The 20061-nt window shown below is 31.5% G+C and overlaps 1 protein-coding gene across 1 annotated transcript; it reads left to right on the top strand.

The window, feature by feature from the left end:
- The first annotated feature begins 4762 nt into the window (after positions 1-4762).
- On the top strand, positions 4763-14539 carry LOC145005769 (exopolygalacturonase-like). Its single transcript, XM_078964877.1, has 4 exons — positions 4763-5052; positions 13088-13402; positions 13495-14004; positions 14100-14539. Exons 1-4 carry the CDS (start codon positions 4918-4920, stop codon positions 14346-14348), a joined length of 1209 nt encoding a protein of 402 aa, XP_078821003.1. The 5' UTR covers positions 4763-4917; the 3' UTR covers positions 14349-14539.
- The last annotated feature ends 5522 nt before the right edge of the window (positions 14540-20061 follow it).

Genomic DNA, 20061 nt, shown 5'->3' with positions numbered 1-20061 from the left:
GTGAGTTGTCGGGCAGCAGCTGGTGAGATCATCAGCAAGTTCAGCCAGTGCAGGTGAGTTTCCCTTTGTGTGAATAGGTCTAAGGCCACAATGCCGGCCCATGTAGTTATGAGTACAAGACTCGGGGGTTAGCCCTAGGCATAGTATGCTAGTATGATTTTCAGGACGAGGTCCAGTAGTAGCCAAGCGGGTGCCCATGGGTTTGTTTATATGATAGTTTATACTTGTTGTCTGTGTGATACATGTATGTGCCTGGTAGGGAGGTGAGTGTTGGCGAGGTCCCGTATCTCACCAATAGCAGAGTGTGGATGGGATTCCACATCTCCATAGTCACATAACAGGGGCGATGCCCAAGTTAGGAAAGGAGTGAGGGTGGGCTGGGCCCGTATCTCACTACCACTAGGAGCGTGGACGGGGTTCCATGACTCATCAGTAGCAGTACATAGGCGAGGCCCAGGATAGGCGAGGCCTTAGGACAGAACCAGTTGTATGTGCTTAGTTATGTGTTGTGATATGCTTATGTGATATTAATTGTTGGCGGGCAAGGCCCTGTGACAGGCGGGGCCTAAGTAAAACAGATCTGTATCCGAGCGGGGCTCGAAGCCAGGCGGGGCCTGGAGCGGCGGGGCTGTTGTAGGGGGCGAGGCCCAAGAAGTGCGAGCGTGGCGCAGTATGTGCAATATGTGGTTATGCATGGTATGTGGTAGGGTGGGGAACTCACTAAGCTTCGTGCTTACGGTTTTCAGTTTTGGTTTCAGGTACTTCCGGTAGCGAAGGGAAGAGCTCGGGTGATCGCATGGCACACACCATAGATTAGACAGTCTGGGAATGTTTACTCTGATAATGAACATGTGTTTTGAAAACTTATACTCATATTATGTTTTGGAATGATGACTTTACTTTAAGTAATGATTTATTAAAAAAGAAAATTTTGGTCTTAAATTTTCGGTCGTTACAACATATGGGCAGTCAAAAGGAAAAGTGGAAATGTGGAGTATTATGCGCAATAAAATGAATTTCGTTCATGGAATAAAGTTGATCTTACAGAAGTGGCTGAGTCTCCCTAACACAACCCATCGAACGATCGTTCTGGAACTAACTTCAAGATCTTTTGGAGAACCAAGTAAAGAAAAAGTTCGTTGGGATGACGACTGCAGAATCTTTTTTCAAGAAAACCAAGGGCGTAATTGATCCCAACACCAACCGTACCGTAAAAATGTGATGTGACCTCCTACCAAACAAATGATAAAGATTCCTATTGTTCCACAATTACCTGACGGTTCTCTGCAGAACATGGAATTCTGGGTATTTGATGAGGCAATAGCCACTGCCTTCATCATGCTGTCGAATAGTAATATTCGTCTTCTTGTAGCAAAGGATCTCCTACAGTATGGTGAACGTGATATCCGTACCTTGGCAAAGCATTAGATCATGGTCAATAATGATATTTTAGGGGTTGCTGCTAAAGAGTTTCCTGACATGGTTGCTGAGATCATTAACAAGCGCATGTGGGTAAGAGTCACTGGGAGCTCAGATGTGATGTTCATCGAAAAACATTGATTTCATGCTAGCATCAAACCAAGGGGAAGATTGTTAGAACTTATTTTGTTGGTTTGTGCTAGACATATATGTTTTATAGGCTTTATTACTCATTCTATGGGCTGTTTGTGGGTTTTCGGTTGGTTGGACCGAAAAACGTTCCGTTTTCGGTCCCTTGCTTGTTTTCGGCTGTAATCTTATTTTTCTTTTTGTGCCCTATAAATAGTGTCCTAGATTGATAGATTCAGGTAAGCTTTTTCATTTAATTAGATCCTTTGTACCAGATGATTGGTTGAATAGAAGATCGTGTGCATTTGGATTGATTTGGTGCTTCCATCTTGATCTAATTTGCTTGATTCATCATTTGATTTATTGTTATCACTAGTTGGTTCTCTATTTGGGACTTATACATTTAGATATTGTATTTTATTATGTTAAACATATGTAGATAATTATGTTTAATTTCATGTGAAAAAATTGGCTTCTCTTTATTTATGATTATATTAACATATAAGTTTGTTTAACAAACTCGCAATGCTATTATCAAATAAGTGTTAAACATTACCTTAAAAGATAATTACGATATACATACTTCTCATTAATAGAAATGATCATTACAAGGATTATTATTACAAAATCATTCATCTTTATTTTTTTATGAAATTAGGTGTGAGACTTGTATGTTATACGGGTTTAATAAAAAAAAATTAAAATGAAAGTTTAAATAAAATTTTATTCAAATTTGAAATTTAAAATTTGAATTTAAAAGAAAACATATTAAATAATATATGAGTAATAATATTGTAATTTATTGGTTATTTTCAATTAAGGTAATTATTAATTGAGATGTAAATATGATGTGTTAATTAAGAAAATATAAAAAATGAGAAAATGACAAATGAAAAAAACAATTATTCAAAAATACAAAAAAAATGATATGTCTCCAAGATAAAGAGAGAGTGACATGTATCAAAATTATTTTCATTTATTAGGGAAGATTTAATTCGAGATAGTCATATAAGAATTTTATTTTCTCTGTATCAACTTATGCCTTTTCTTTGTTTATTTTCTTACAAATACTCCATATATCATACTCTATAATGTTAATGTCATGTTGATTATTATTATTATTATTATTATTATTATTATTATTATTATTAATGTAATACTTAGCAGTTTAAATTTTATTTTATTTATATTTATTATTATTATTATTATTATTATTATTATTATTATTATTATTATTATTATTGTGTGTGTGTCCAATATCCATTTTTTCATGTTTTAGGGGCTCCCTTAACATCCCTTTGTTGCTTGACTCGCTTAGATTTCGATTACAGTTCTCGCTAGTCTACTTCTCTGTAACTAACATCTTCATTATAGATCCAAATATGTCATGATCCCTTAGCTTACTAGGTGGTTAAAGGACATATAGAGTTGATAATGAATTTTGATGAATCAAAATACATTTTCTCAAAAACTATTTAATGGTTTTTGCTGTGAATTATGTTATGGATGACTTGTAATGAATTATGTTATGATATAAAACGTTTTAATAGATTGTGAATATGGTGGTAGGTGGAAAGTTGAATGGGAATGTGAAATGTCATAAATAGTTATTATGTAAGTGTGATGTGATAATAAAGTGGTAGGTTAAATAAAATGGTGGTTCAATTAATTACACTATTAGGTGAGTATTCTTAGGTTTTGTTTGGCGCATCAAAGCTAAGTAGTAAGCTATCTTAGTTTTCGAGAATTTTTATATTGTTATATTTGACAAACAAAAAATAGTTTATAAGCTAGATTTTTAAAAAACTACGTAGATTAGTTTTTTAGAAGTTTTTTTTTAAAACAATTTCCAAATATACCTTTTGATTATAAAAACGTATTCTCGTAAATGTTTTTTTATGTAATTTTATATGTTTCAACTAGTTTTACCAAACTTTATTTTTTATCAGCTAACTTTTTAGTTATCAAGTATTTATTTTATTTAATAGCTACTTTTCAACTAACATGCCAAACATAACCTTAGATAGCTTTTCAAAAAGTATATATTCTTCTAATAGAACTACAACATTTAATTGCTAACAATAAAACATTTTTTTTGTTTGAATCTGAAATGAATACTAATTCTTGGTACCTAGAAATATCATGTTACTGAAAATAATAAACTATAATAAATAAAGATTTATTTTACCATATATCAATCTCTCATTAAGTTTTGATACTTATCATTTTGTAATATTTTTGAAATAAATAATATTCAAATGTCAATTCTTAGGGTTTTTCAAAATTTAAAATTAAAAAGTTATATAATATTTATATATTTATATATGCAAATCATTAAATGTCATAGATATGATACTAAATTGCAATTAATATATTTTTTTATTTCTTATTTCGAACCTTTATTTAAAAAAATATTTATTGTTACATTTTAACATTTAATCTTTTTTTATTCGATCCGTAGTACGGATTTTATACCTAATTATTTAAGAAATAGTAAAAAATTTAGTTGTTTTTTGAATAACTTATTCGTATTAGACTTGAGTTATTCACGAACCTTCCGTTGTCTAACGGTATTAATATGTATTTGAAATATGTATCTGCTTTGAAATATGAGCAAAAAAACATAAATTGAGAAGTATGATTGTTTGTTTACCATTAAAAAAATAGAAATAAAAATCCTTATATAAAAATCGTCAGTAGTCAAGTCAGATCGCTAATTAATACACCCGTGAATTATGCAAAATGGATGCATTTGACCCCTATTGAGGTGGCTCATGGCTGCTATATATAATTGAAAATTATTAGGATTACAAAATATAAATACTATATAAAATTATAAAAATAAACCCCACTTTGAAAATTGTAAGTTAACCCTTTTTGAAATAAAATAGAAGACTCTCTCTTATCTTTTGAATGTATACATTACTTTAAAGGCGGTTTTGTGCAACTTGCTAACGTGAAAGCCAAGATTTAACTTAAGAGGATAGCCATCCAACCCACCCATTTATGGTGATACTTTTTGGTGCTTTACTTTATGTGGTTTATCATTTAGTACGTCTTAGGATCGTATAAGTCTCATATTTGTGGTTTTAAGTTTTCATTAATTATTATTTGAAACCCGATCCGGCTTGCATTTGAGACTAGTTTTCTAAAATTTGGTCAAAAAGGATCTAATAATACGATATGAAATGCTTGCCAAAAATATTTGGTCAAATAATGAAAAGATATTCCCGTATATGACCTTGTTACCTACAACTTAGGAAATCATATCTCCTATATATAAATTGTCTCCCTTGACCTCTCTCATTACTTCTTTAGAGGACAACCAAAAAATAAAACCCACAAGCAAATAACAAGAGCTTCAATATAATGTATACAGAAAAGTCGATCCGACAAGCAATATGTTGCTTGTTTCTTATAGCATACATTGCAAGAAGCCATGCTGCTGTTGTCAACATTAAATCCAAAGGCGCTAAGGGCGATGGCATAACCGACGATGGCCAGGTAATAATGATATCCATCAATTAACTTTGTACGTTTCTTATTTGTATATATAGATCTTCAAATTGTCTTACTTCAAACATGTGTTAGATAATATCACCGACACTTTAGTCCTTGATCATATTCAATAGTAAATAACAAGAAGAAAAGGGAGTCAACACTGTAAATCGTTATAATGAATCAACTCTGGGCAATTTAATCTTTAGAGAGAAACACTTAAAGTGCAAGTGTTCATTAGTGGGTTGGTTTAGTTTCCGAATTCCGTTCCGTTTTATTAAACTTTTTCCAATTTAATTTGGTCGAAATTTGTTTTTGTCTGAAAATCGTTTTCTGGAAAGACCATTAAACAAGTTTGGTTATAAGGATTCCGAATATATATTATTGGAATTTTTACACTATGAGAAGGTCCTGAAAAGATCTGTCAAAGTTTCTCTTTAACGGTCAACCCTGCCGGCAAACAACCGTCCGGCCAGCAGCTTTCCGAAGAAGACGACCACGATATCTACGACGTTATCATCTACATCATCAAGTTGACTAGACTTTAGAAAGTTGAAGATAGTTACTGTAGTTCTAAAACATTGCATAATGATCCTAATCATTTTGAAAACTCCATATTAGTCCATGAAATATTCGAGGTTGGTCATTGTGCTTCTTATTATTTGCACATTGGCCCATGTATTTTTGAAAGTGTGTAGTTTGGTACCTTTAGCTTTAAAGGTTGCATTTTGATCCCTAAACTTCTGAAATTTCCATATTGGCTCTTGGTATTTTCAAAAAATTGCATGTGCTTAATTTTTTCTAATTCTTCCCCAATTTTTTGTTAACATGTGTTTTTCATGGAATCCACATGTTCATATACAATGGTCCGACTTATGCCCACAAAATATAATATGTGAAAAACAAGGATTGAAGACTTATTGAATCAAAAGATTTAACATAGCTTTTAGAGAAAAAAAATCGTAAATCTTGACACAAATCTGAAAAAGCATGAACAAGCAAATGGTGGCACAAATCCGAATAAGTAACAACGCCTTTCTCTCCCTTTCTAAAGTACTAGGCGAAAGAAGTATAGGTGAAAGCCCAGTAAATTCCATTTTTTGATCGATCAACATAGCACCACTCAACACGTAAGAATCTCTTAGATTTGTAGATGTGTTTATGGATCTATCAATAGAGCATTTACATTCCAGTTGTAGTCTCAATGAAGTATTCAATATGATGCCCGCACTTTGTTTGACCCCATTAATCTTTCCATATAATGGTAGTAACTACAACTTCATCATTTTGGGCTTACTATCTCAACATACGTGAAGAGTACCTATGCTAGGTTGGAATCTAATACTAAACTCTAAAATGGAATAATGGTGACATACAAATAACCTTATCTTGGGAACATTGCATGTGTAAAGACCAACACCATCATGGCATGATACGACCATAAGCATGCATGTGTTATGGTCTAGGATGTGATTACTGGTGTTCGCAAAGTCATGAAAGCCTAGGAAGAATTAAAAGAAATTGATGGTTAGTTGGTTTATAGGCTTTGAAAAATGTTTTTCTTTCTAGTATGTGATTGAACCAATATCAATCGGTCTCTCTACTATCTGGTTGTTGGTATGAGGTATATATAGTTTGTCATTTTCACTTCAATTTTCTAGTATGTAACCAATTCTTGGGAACTTTATTTAAGAATATGATTGTATTTGATTTAGAATTTATCTTATATTCCACACAGCTTCGTGATATGAGAATATTTAGTGGACTAACAACCACCACCTAGTTCAAATAAGTGTCGGCTAATCCTACAGGTTGATTGGCCTTAACTTTCTAGTTGGATATTATAAGTGGAACGAGACTAATCCTAATTAGGATAAGTGGACTTTGACCAAAAATATGACGAAAGGTCAAAGTTGCAGGAAAGAAATCGACTAAAAGTATGTCGATAGAGTAAGGGATAGGTCTCCTACTTATAGGGACCGAGCAAGAATTATAAAATAACGGGGGCTTATATTCAAGGATTATTAAAATACAATCTTTACAATATTTTTTTCATTTATTTAACCATGCTACGATAATTTTATATGACCTAACTCGATGTGGAGCTGGATAATTTAAAACTGAATTTCGATTTCTAAGATCACGATCAAAGAATCTAACTTTAAAGCATTTGAATATGAAATATCAATTTTTTATTCAATATTGGCCATTTGATGTTACTATTATTTTTAGGTTGCAAGGATTAGTAACAAAATTCATTTATATATAGTTTTAAAAAGTAATCTTGAGGCTCATAATATAACTAGGAATATAAAACACCAAATTAACAATTATAATGATATTTTAATTACAAATTACAGAAAATTATATATATATATATATATATATATATATATATATATATATATATATATATATATATATATATATATATATATATATATATATATATATATATATATATATATATATATAATAAATTTTAAGATTAGTTTGTTATTAATCCGAATATAATATCACCGAAAGACATCAAAATATTAAGTAAATTTGTATGTAAAAAAATCTTAATATATCATGTCCACATCAATTGAATTCATTAGGAGAGGCGTGGGTTTTTAATTTCATAATGTATATTTGTGTGTGGCTTCATTTAACAAAAAGAGATACCAATTAGGGGGGGATGCATATCCGTCTGCCTCGGTATTGGCTCCGCCATTGCCTATCTCATAAGTGCTTCTCAGTCTATCTTTTGATTAGAAGTAGATGCCTCTTCCATGATCATGTTTAGTATTGTCTCGTATAAGTGGATGAAAAGATGTTGAGAAGCTTGTTGAATATGCTGGAATTGTTCTTTAAATCATTTTGGTTAATCTAAGATTTCAGAAGGAATCTTCCTTTTGTGGAGATAAACAAAGATCATCCATACTAATAGAATTTAGTCAAGAACTAACTGGAATGTCTTTACATCATGTATGTCTTTTTTACCACTCTAGTGACATCCTTTTTCTTTTTTCATGACTTGAGTGCATTTGATTATGAACCTTTCAAGTAACTATATTGATTCCTTCCCTTTCTCTTCCTTCGTCCCCAAAGTTATTGACTTATTACACTCTTTTTAAATAAGAATACAAGGAGGTAAAGCAATTAGTATGGCATTTCTGTTATCGTTTAAATAGGCCTCATGGTCATATAGAGAACATCCAATTATTAGATCTTTGTTCATGATACCTACCTTTTGAATACAAAAATTACTCAAATGGACTTTGTGGTTTACCAAATGTTACAACTGCAATCTTTGTTAATTTGTTTGACGAACATGGTCATTATGGTCTCTAAAAGTTGCATGGCTGGTCCCTAAACCATATGCAATGACATTTTTACATTTTAATTTCTTTGATCCTTTTTAATTCATTTAAATTTAATAAAAAATAAATAAGTTAATAAACCCCAAACACCCCAATCTCATCCCCAGATTAAATCCCAAATTCTCCCATCGTCCATTTTCGTTCTTCAATGCATGCATCCTCCTTAATTCGTCCCTTCCATCTTGTTCTAAACAAAGATTTGTGATTCATTGTTCAAGTAAAGTCAAGAATCGACAACTATTGGTTTTGGCCGACACATTAAACCGGAAGGCTAAACATCGGGTTTACCACCGATTATTGGTTCGTCATCATGTTGTCGGATTGATTTCCAAGGTTCAAGCCACCTGTTCCACTACTAGAAAATGGGTGCAATAGCTACGGTACAATCCGTAGCTATTCCGTAGCTATAAGCGGATAGCTACGGAATTGCTACGGAAAATTGACTGTAGCATAATAGCCCGTGGCTAAAGTATAGCTACGGATTAGCTACAAAATCGCTACGGAATAGCTACGGAATATTCCGTAGCTACTATAGCTACGGAATTAAATAGCTACGGATTTCCTACGGAATAGTTACGACACTATATAGCTACGGAATAGCTACGGAAGAAAATAGCTACGGAATAGTTACGGAACAAAATAGCTACGGAATAGCTACGGAACAAAACAGCTACGGAATCGCTACGCAAGTAAATAGCTACGGAAATCCGTAGCGATTCCGTAGCTAACTTCGTTTTATTTATAAAAAAAATAATTTAAAAATTTCCAATTTTTTGTCAAATACCATATTAAATTCACATTTGTCCCAAATACCATATAAAATACACCAAAAAACGTCCGTCATACCAAGTTTGACACATTCCAATCCATTATCCAAAATATCTTACAAAAGTAAGCACTAAACAAAACAAACAATATCAAATGTTTACAAACTAAATTGTTCCAAAATACTTATCAATTGTCCTCAGGTGGATTATCAGGGGGAGCACGGGGTTGATTTCCAGACATATTCATCATCCTCATAACCATTTCCATTTGTTCTTTCATTTGTTGTTGTTGTTGTTCCATGGTAGAAACTTGTGCACGCAACCTATCAACCTAAAAAAATGGCAACACAATACAATAGTTAAACAATATTATCAATGTACTTTAGTTTATTATATCAATATTATCAACATACTAATTAACGTTTAAACCATAACAACATACCTCTTGTTGTGTACTATCCGATTGGGTGGATTGGGTGGATTGGGAAGACGGTGTCCCAGTAATCACAAAATGTATATCTGATGCTCCTATGCCATAGATATCACCCTTCTTCTTTCCTTTTCTCCTAAGTTGAATTTCCTACGGATTAGCTACGGAATGTGCTTTCCGTTAGAAATCCGTAGCTAGTCCGTAGCTAATTCGCTACGGATTAGCTACGGATAATTCTTATTTTCAGTTTTTCGGGCACCAAACGTCGTTTTTTCCGCTTCGTTTTTTTCACACCTCTATTATACATGATTATCTCTATTTTCACCAATTTATAGCTATTAATATCATTCATAAAGTTGTGTGCACATATGAGATCCATTACTCGTTTAATGGTTTAACACGCTTATGATCTACGTTCACATATAAATACGCACAAACACGTATACACATACACGTACACATATACCACAACTCTTTCATGTATGTAAATATACATATACAAAAATAAATTCATCACAATTTGGTGAAAAGTATAATTACATTGTTAAAACTATGAAACGAATACTTGATCACGAAGGTCCACACGACTTTATGAATGCTATTAATATCTATAAGTTGGTGAAAATATAGATAATGATGTATAGTAGAAGTGTAAAAAAAACGAAGCGAAAAAAACGACGTTTGGTGCCCAAAAAATAGAAAATAAAAAAAATCCGTAGCTAATCCGTAGCTAGTTAGCTACGGAGTTGCTACGGATTTTATTATTTTTGATTTGCCGGGCATTAAACATCGTTTTTTTCTCTTTGTTTTTTTCCCACCTCTATTATACACGATTATCTTTAGTTTCAACAACTTATAGTCATTAATAGTGTTGATACAGTCGTTTGCACCTTCGAGATCCTTTATTCATTTAATGGTTTAATATTATATGCGAAGCTATTCCGTAGCCATTTTGTAGCTAAGTAGCTACAGAATAGCTACAGGTTAACATCCGTAACTATTCCGTAGCTATTCCGAAGCGAATTAGCTACAGAATGGCTACGGAGTGGAATCCGTAGTGATGTCGTAGCTATCCCGTAGCTAATTAGCTACGGAATACCTACGGAATTGAATCCGTAGTTATGTCGTAGCTATTCCGTTACTAAATTAGGGCGTCCATTTCTGTAGCTAATCCGTAGCCATTCCGTAGCTAATTAGCTACGGAATTTTTCCGTAGCTATTATCCGTAGGAAAACACCTTTTTTTCTAGTAGTGTTCTTTTGGTTCGCCGGCATACACATGGACACTGACCTTAATTTAATTACGGTGAGCTTTTACAAGGCCTTCGTCTTCTGATTTATCTTACTTCTCCTCCTTTGTCTTAAACAAAATCAGATTATCAAGGACAACAATCACATAGAGTACCAGTGATCAATGGTTGATATGGATTTATGATCAATGGTTGTTACCTTTTCAAAAATTATGAACAAAATATGCTATAGGAAGATGTGATTAGAGAAGGAAGAAGGGAAACATACTTTCATTATTTTATTCTTGGAGATGTTAGGATGTCCCTCTATAAAGCTACCGATCATGAAAATTTCAAGTTGAATATTTCAATAGTCCTGTGCGTTTTTTGAATTTCTCACCGGATAAGACTGCGATCAATGGTTAATTTAATTGTTTGATTGAACTAAACAAGTCACTGCCATTATCAAGCAAGAAACAAACCTAAATCAGTTTATTGTACTTATGTGTTCTTGTGTATCTCGAATCCCCCTCCAAGAAAATTAGATTTATTTTATTTCGATTTCTAGAATAAACATCGGCACCCATTGGATCCTTAATATTGTGTTTATGTGTTCCTTTCTATCTTGAATCGATTTACATCAAGGAAACGAACCAATTTGAGAAGTTGCCACTAACCCTGAGACCGCTCATACCAATTGAGTCTTTATGATTTATTGGTTAAAGATTCATGTTTATTAATATTAATTAGTGTTATTAAGTTTATATAATTGAGTACATAATCTAAGATTATGTTCCGATTGTGTATCTTGAATCAATAATTTAGTTAGCAACTAAGAAATCAAAACTTGACAAGTTGAGATGTGTATAGATCTTACTAGTGGCGACATCCCTAGATAAACATAATAATATTGATTTAATATTCATGATTGAGTTATTATTCTTTAATTTCTTCGATTTATCTTAGGTGTTAAGTTTTTCTTTAAGTATTTTGGGCCTTTTAGAGCCACTGTTCTCCAATTTTAATGAAGAAACGTCAACGTTTCTTTGATCGTTATTATTTTGTCTATGTGTTACTTTAATGGACATTAATTCTTTTGAAGATATTAAAAGAAATTTACATTGCATCACTCAATGCCACAAAAATCTTTTGGTTAGCATGGAAAAACGTTTTGGCACCCATTAATTCAGGTGGCCTTGGAATTGGTAGGTTGTTGGCCTCCAATCTATTGTTGCTAGACAAATAGTGATGGGGATACAAATTGGAAAACAAGTCTATTTTGTTTAATGTTTTTAGAGATTTTCATGATAGTGGTGATATAGTTTCCTTATCAGGTGTACCTATACATTATGTTAAATAGACCTTATCTTAAACCTAATTGATAAAAGGGTTTGAAAGGATTTATGAAGCCATTGTCATAGATCCTTCTTCATTACATAAATAAGTTTTTTGACGTATTATACAGATAAATTTAATGTTAGGTTTGTGGCCCACAAGGCTACAAGGAGCAGTTTCATGCTTGCCATGGCCACCTAAGCTATATTTTTATTTACGGTTGCAAGGAAAAGATAAAGGAGTGTTGTCATGGCAATGGAGAAGATACGAAGAAGAGAGAGTGTGGAAAAGTAGGATTTAATACACAAATACAAATGGCAAATGGGTTTTTCTCTCTTTGACATTGCAATGCCAAGAAGGATTTGTTTTTACAACATGTTGAGGTGGAGAGGTAGTGTACCTACAACATGTTGACCACTTCATCGGTTTTGTCGAAGACTTTTGCCATCCACTCCCTAATGATGTCTCACGTAGCCACATTAGGAATGAGATCCTCACCATGATACATGACAACACTAGGAATGAATAGCAATTGAATTCTTCACAAATGCAAATTCTTTGTTGATGGGATGTCATAAAGAAAATTAGATATTTTTCATGAGTTCAAACAGCTCTCCTATCTCTTCAACTATACTTCATTGGGAAAATATAGATTGTAATAAATTTGATTTACTACCTAACTAGCTATTATCATCAACTAAAATTAACCCTATAGTTAACTAGTATAAGATGATCTATGTCATTATGACTTTGCTATATCATTTTTAAATAGATACGATAATTCCAATAAATTGAAAAAATGATTAAGCTACACTATGTATATGTTTACACACCCACATATATGTATATGTGCTTAATATAACTCTACAAAAGATATTGTAACAAGTGGACCTTAAATTGTCTGTTTATATTTTAGGCGATAGTGAGTGCTTGGAACGAAGCCTGTGGAAGAGAAGAACCAAGCTCGGTGTTGATTCCATCGGGGACCTATATGGTATTTCCTCAGATTGATCTCATTGGCCCATGCAAGGCTCCAATTAAGATCAAAGCCACCGGAGCCGTCGTCAAGGCCCCACCCGAGCTTGAAAAGTTCACAACCACGTACTGGATCGCTATAAGGAATGTTAGTAAGTTGAGTATGATCGGTGGTACTTACAACGGTCAAGGCGAACAAACTTGGAAGCAAAATTTATGCCCGGACGGGGGGCCAGGACCTTGCCCACTTCCAGTCGTAAGTGTTTTCTTTTGTAATTAAAAACTTGGTTAATTATTTCAATATTACCATATGCCATCTTTAACCATTTTCTCCTTTCCCTTTCTTAGAATCTTCAATTCACTAATGTCACAAATTCATTGTTGCAACACATAACATCTACCGATAGCAAATTCTTTCACATGAGGTTGTCCTTATGTGACAATACAAGACTTGATCATATCACTATTTTATCACCGGCAAACAGTGTCAACACAGATGGAATTCAAATCGGGCGTTTAAGTGGTGTCAACATCACAAACTCAGTAATGAGAACGAATGACGATTGCATTTCTATTGGTCAAGGATGTAGGAACATCCGTATTAAGAATATTACGTGTGGACCTGGAGATGGCATAGGTATTGGGAGTTTGGGAAGACGCGCAAATGAAGAACCTGTACAAGGAATCTGGATCAAGAATGTCACAATGACAGGCACAGAAAACGGACTCAGGATAAAGACTTGGCCTACATCTTTCCCAGGAAGTGTTAGTGACTTGCATTATGAAGATATCATCATGAACAATGTGTCATTTCCCATATTCTTCGATCAACAATTTTGCCCTTTGAATAACTGCCAGGTATCATACACATATTAGATAATTTAGTGTTTGAACTTAAGTAAATGAGTACAAAGTCGAAAATTTAATATAGTTTTTTTGTTTACGACTACTAGAATGGAACTGCATCAAACGTGAACATATCGAATGTGAGCTTTAGGAATATCAGGGGAACATCAGCAACTAAGGTGGCATTGAAGTTTGATTGCAGTGCAGATGTACCATGCAAGAACATAAAGGTGGCTGATATTAATTTGACGTATGAAGGACCTGAAGGAGGACCTGCCACCTCTGAGTGTGCTAACATTAAACCCAAAGTCGTAGGTCAAGTTGTCCCTCCAGCTTGTCCAGGTGGGTTAGATTAAAAAAAATATCGACGGGCAAAGCAGATGGGTGCGTAATGGTTGTGTAATTCTCTAAGGAAATAAGTAAATGAAAAAATTCACACAATTTCGGCAACATTTCTACATAGATGTACATTGCATGTGATGTAGTATTTCGTATTCTATGTTACTATTCATTGGTTATTAAATGATTTCTAAATGGGATTTGCTAATTCTTGAAAACTTCATCCATAAAAGTTACTATTATTTATAGAGGATTTTAATTAATGTTTCTGGTTTGAAGCGTATACTAGATTATGTCCCGCGTTAAACGCAGGAAACATAAATTAAATACATATCAAATTAATACGTGGTTCTGTCTTAGGTAGAATTTTAATAAAAAAAATGTTAGTCAGATTCATATTTAAAGTTTTTGAACCAAAATTATTATATAAAAATATTTAATATTTATATTAGAGCAATTTGGTTTTTTAATATAGTAACTTTTAACATAAATGATATATGTGATCTTTGTTTTATCACAACATAATACGACTTCTTGATTAAAACAAGTTGTGTAGTAGCTTTATGAATTGACTTTATTTGGTGTACCAACCCCCATGGAGGCTCATATTGGCTTGTAAAACCAAAAGCAACAGTAATTTGTTACATGTACTAACAACATTAAATTCTGCAAACAAAATCGATAAGCATTACAAATAAAGTGAATTGTCATAACCATAAACATCAAATTCAGACATTGTAATTTGGGTGATTTCAAAGTAGCTTTTCCTTATAAAAATTAAAATATGATTTTTCAGGCTAAACCCAATCACATATACATATCTTTCGATCAAATAAATTATTATAAAAAAAACATGTTATGAACAAAAATATAATATTAGTTTCATTATTTGCTAAAGGTTAACACTAATAAATAATAATGAACTTTCACAAATCTTGCATTTTTTCTCACTACATTCAACTAACAAATGAAATTTGATTTAGATGATTAATTCAAGAAGTGCATCCATAACATCTTGTAGTTGAATTTTGGGAAATGTTAAGACCTACTGAGATATGAGGGAGTGGTCTATGAGGTTACGGTTGGTTTCTAGAGGCAATACAAATTCATAATTTTTAACACATATCTTTCCTACCTGCTTCAATTATCAAATTTAGATCAAACTTGTCAAAATCAAATTATATATATATATATATATATATATATATATATATATATATATATATATATAAAGTGTAAATTGTAGATTTATGATATTTATTTCAATGAAAAATATGTTGTGTTATTGTTAGCTTATATATATATATATATATATATATATATATATATATATATATATATATATATATATATATATATATATGTGTGTGTGTGTGTGTGTGTGTGTGTGTAAGCTAACAATCAAACAACATATTTTTCATTGAAATAAATATCATAAATCTACAATTTACACTTGATATATTATTCTTAAATTATATATTATATTTTCATTTTTAATGGTTACTAATACCTCTTTCTGCCTTATTGTTTTGACATTCATCTATATCGAAAATAAGAGTGTGAACTATAGAGAAGAATGTTCATAAAGTGACACTTCATTGAAAATGCAACAAAATTCTTCATAAAGCTTCTAGGATTCTTCTATAGACCGCTAGAAGGTCTATATAATGACAACCGATATGACATCCATGAGAATGCACCACCTAAAATAATAGTTTTGATTAATTTAAGTTAAAAAATCATTTAGAATGCTTACCAGTCTTAATTGTTTCCACTTAGATGTGAACATTAGCATTATTGTAGAGAAATGGAACTTCAAATGAACCCTACATAGCCAAATCAACAAACATGACAACACAAAAAAAAAGCTTAACTTGACATATAACCAAATTTCCAACAAATTTCAAAATTTTAAGATTTTGATGAACATTTTTTTTTTCAATTTATTGGAATTTTATTTTATTACAACCTTATATGAGTAATCAAGAATCTAAATCCAGTGAAAGAAGTAAAATTTCATTTAAATCCAGTAAAAAAATTACAATATTGTGAAAGTTGCATATAATTTACATGTTTGCTTCTTGTCTTGGGGTACCCGACCACTTAGATATGTACTATTATTTGATTAATTAATGCGTAAATTACATTATAGAATATGAAATTTAATGATTGTTCAAATTCATTTACACTTGATTTAACAATAGAAAATCAACAAATTTATAATCATAAAAGTATGCTTAATTCAACAAATTTGTTATCAAAACTAACAGAAAACTGAGTTTCTTGAAGAAATAAATCAAATACATAAGAACGAATAAAAAACAAAGAACATTGGAAGATCATGTAAAAAAGGTATGACCAATAAGATTTTTTTGGCACTTTTCAATGTAGACATGGTTAATCTTTTCTCATCTTCAAGATGATAAGTACAAGTTAGTTGAGAAAACAAATTTATAATCATAAAAATATGCTTAATTCGAAAAATTTGTCATCAAAGTTAATGGAATGTATTTTTGTCGAAATAATGAATTATTAAGTATGTAGGATATTACCACTAAGGTATTTTGAGTTTTGCATCATCCTCAAGCTTCAATAAAAACATCAACTAATGCTCATCACTTTCAAGTAAAAATCTGTGCAATTTAAACTTAATTATAGTATGAGACCAATTATTCAGTTAGATAGTTGGAAATCGAGCAATTGTAATTTAACATGTATGAGACCAATTATTATCTTCAAAATTGGAAGTATTTACTATATTAATAAAAATTAAATACAACATGATTATTTTGACCTTGATGAATTTTGGTACCATCGATGTACACTGAGAAAGAAATTGAATAATTAAGAAGATATATCATGTTGATTTGCAAACATATAGGATGGTCGGTGCATAAGTTATGACTTCAAATTTTTGGAGGATTTGAATTTTATTTTAGGGATAACAGAAATTGGTGAAGGTTTGAGCGTAAACATTGATAGACGTGTTTGACCAAACATTGGTTAAGATGATGTAAACAATTTGATCTAAGGGTGGAAAATGTATAAGTGAAACACAATCAAAAGTATTTATTGCTTTAGATGATGAAATAAAGTTTCTCTTTTAGACATAGAATTAAATATTCTATTTTGTATATGTAAATGTCCTACACTTGGGTTGTGGTGACTTAGTAAGACATGTGGAAGATATGGTGGATAACCTATTGACATATGTTCAAATCCGGACGCTACTGATAAATTTATTAATAAATTCACAAGGAACTATAAATAATTGTTTTAGAACAGTTAAAAGGCCAGTTTATAAAGTTTATAATTTCATAAAAAGTTGTAGTTTGCTTATATTTATATTTAAGTTGTACTGAATAACATTATAACAATGTTGATAAATTCACATTCAAACGAAATAATATAGTAAAAAATGATTAAAATTCTAAATTCATATGAGTTGAAACCCAAAAGGAAAATAGATGAACATTTCATAAAACCCAAAATGTATTTAAATAATCAAAATTCTAACCCAAAAAACGAATAGTACGAAACAAAATAGTCAATAACCAAACCCAAAAACCAAATAGTATGTAAACATAACATGAAATCAACCATACTCAAATCACCCAACTACTTGTATAAAATCATGAAAATCAGATATTGTTTTTCTTTCTTTGGAATTAACAGTTTTGACTTGCCTTCACCTGAAGTACGATATGTCATTGATGTTACTGATCGTTTGGTTGAGGACATTGTTTCCAGATTATCAACATCGTAAACATCTTCCAAGTTGTGTTTTAATTCTTCATGTCTAGACACTTTTTTAAAGGATGTCCAATAAGTTAGTGGACTTGTTGCAATACTTTTATCAAGATTTGAAATGGTGTGACGTTATCACCAATATACAAAACTGCATCATAAATATAGAAAATAAATTCATATGTGAATCTAAAAGTTAATAATATTTAAAGTATTTAAAATATTAGATTTAGTTGTATTATAATTAAAAAACCTTTAAATTTAATGTGTCTTGACATCCGAAATTTGCCGATAAAACGTTATACGAATCGGATTACGTCGCCTATATTTGTAGTACATAGAAATAGGTTAGTTGATCAACTAAAATATAAAAAACCAATCTAATAAGTGCAGTGTTTGTAGTATGTTTCGTAAAAGAATGTTACCTGTTCAATGTTAATTTTTTTTCCAATTCAACAGTGATTTTATTATCAACATTGAAGTTTGAGATTGCATAACCATCAACATTGTTCTTCAAATTATAATGAGAAATTTGAATTTTGAACACCAACTTTTTATCCAAAAATAATTTCAAAGCAAACGGATAAATCTTTATATTACCCTCATAAAAATGAAAAACATTAACGGTTATAAAAATAGACAGACAAAAAGTAAAAATTAGTTTTATGTAAATGAAGTTAATATCGATAACCTCATTAAACTTTTGAAGCAACTCTAGTGTTTTTTTTACTAGAAGTTTTTTTGCATCACGATCGAATAACGTAAGTAACACCACGCCGGTGAAGTCTTGTACTATAATGGTGATTTTGAAACGAAAATCATTGATATAAACAAATTCAATAATACAAAATTAGAAAATTTAATCGAAGATTGTAATAATATGTATAAAAGAGTCATTAAAAATCTTGGAACAACATATACGTCTTTGTTCATGCAAGTTGAAGTGTAAGAATAAAAAACTTATTTATCTTGCTTTTAGTCTGTTCCACTAGCTTTATCATCGTGCATTAAAAAATTGATATAAAGGGTATAATTTGGGTTTAACCGGCTAAATCAAATCTTATTCGGTTCAATTTTCTTCGGATATATATTTTTTGATAATTTGTGTTTCAATTTTGTTTTTATAATGCTAATTGTCATTTGATTAACGTTCTTAGTTTCATGTTTACGTTCTAACTCGATTTTTGCCGATGTTAATAATTGCTATTTAATAAATGTTTTGGAGTTCTTGGGTTTCTTTGATTAACAATAAAACATTTTTAGTATCGACTAATTATTTTCAATTTGTTGTAGAAAAAAGGCCAATCAAAGTGAAAGTTGAGAAACTTCAAATCTTGAAATGAATTCTACTCTTCTAGAATCCAAATATTGTTGAATAACATAAGAGTGCCCCAAACATTAATGGCTTAACCCAAGTAAGTGATTAAAGAGCCATCCAATCTAGATATGAAGTTTTAGTTCCTTAATTTAATAAGAAAAATCTTAGTACTTCTATACTCAATGGAATAGATGATGGGTTTTGGTCATAAGACATCCTATGTGCTCATACAAACCCTACTACTTGGATCTAGGTTTCTCTATTGTACATGCTTTGAATCCAAGACTATAAACCCTAATTCTAGCATTCAAGTAATCATATTAACATGAGAATAAGTTATAGTGTTACCTTGATTGTTATGTAGCAATAACAATCCCAAATCTCCTTGAATTGACTTTGGAATGCTTAGAGTCACAAGTGTCACTCCTCTAATGGCTTACAAACACCATAAGCAAGTGGAGAAGGTATAAAGAGAGAGGTGAGAGGTTAGAATTCGTATCTAGGACCTCTTGGGAAGGGATACCCTAATTCATGACCCTAGGGGTGTTTATATAGGTGCAGAGATAGGGTTTCAGTCATTATCCTTATCTAGTTGATTATCCATGAAGCAACCAATAAGATAATCCTTGAATCCTTATCATACTCGAATTCTAAGGCTTTCCAAC

Source organism: Lactuca saligna, chromosome 7 (assembly GCF_052625555.1).
Source record: "Lactuca saligna cultivar CGN05327 chromosome 7, ASM5262555v1, whole genome shotgun sequence".
In the NCBI taxonomy this organism is placed as follows: Eukaryota; Viridiplantae; Streptophyta; class Magnoliopsida; order Asterales; family Asteraceae; genus Lactuca; species Lactuca saligna.
Note: the sequence above shows the minus strand (reverse complement) of the source record. Positions and strands in the feature narration are given on the sequence as shown.

Coding starts and splice junctions, on each gene's coding strand:
- LOC145005769 (XM_078964877.1), top strand. CDS start 4,918: ATGTATACAGAAAAGTCGATCCGACAAGCAATATGTTGCTTGTTTCTT. Junction 5,053..13,087: donor GCATAACCGACGATGGCCAG/GTAATAATGATA, acceptor TTTATATTTTAG/GCGATAGTGAGTGCTTGGAA. Junction 14,005..14,099: donor GCCCTTTGAATAACTGCCAG/GTATCATACACA, acceptor TACGACTACTAG/AATGGAACTGCATCAAACGT.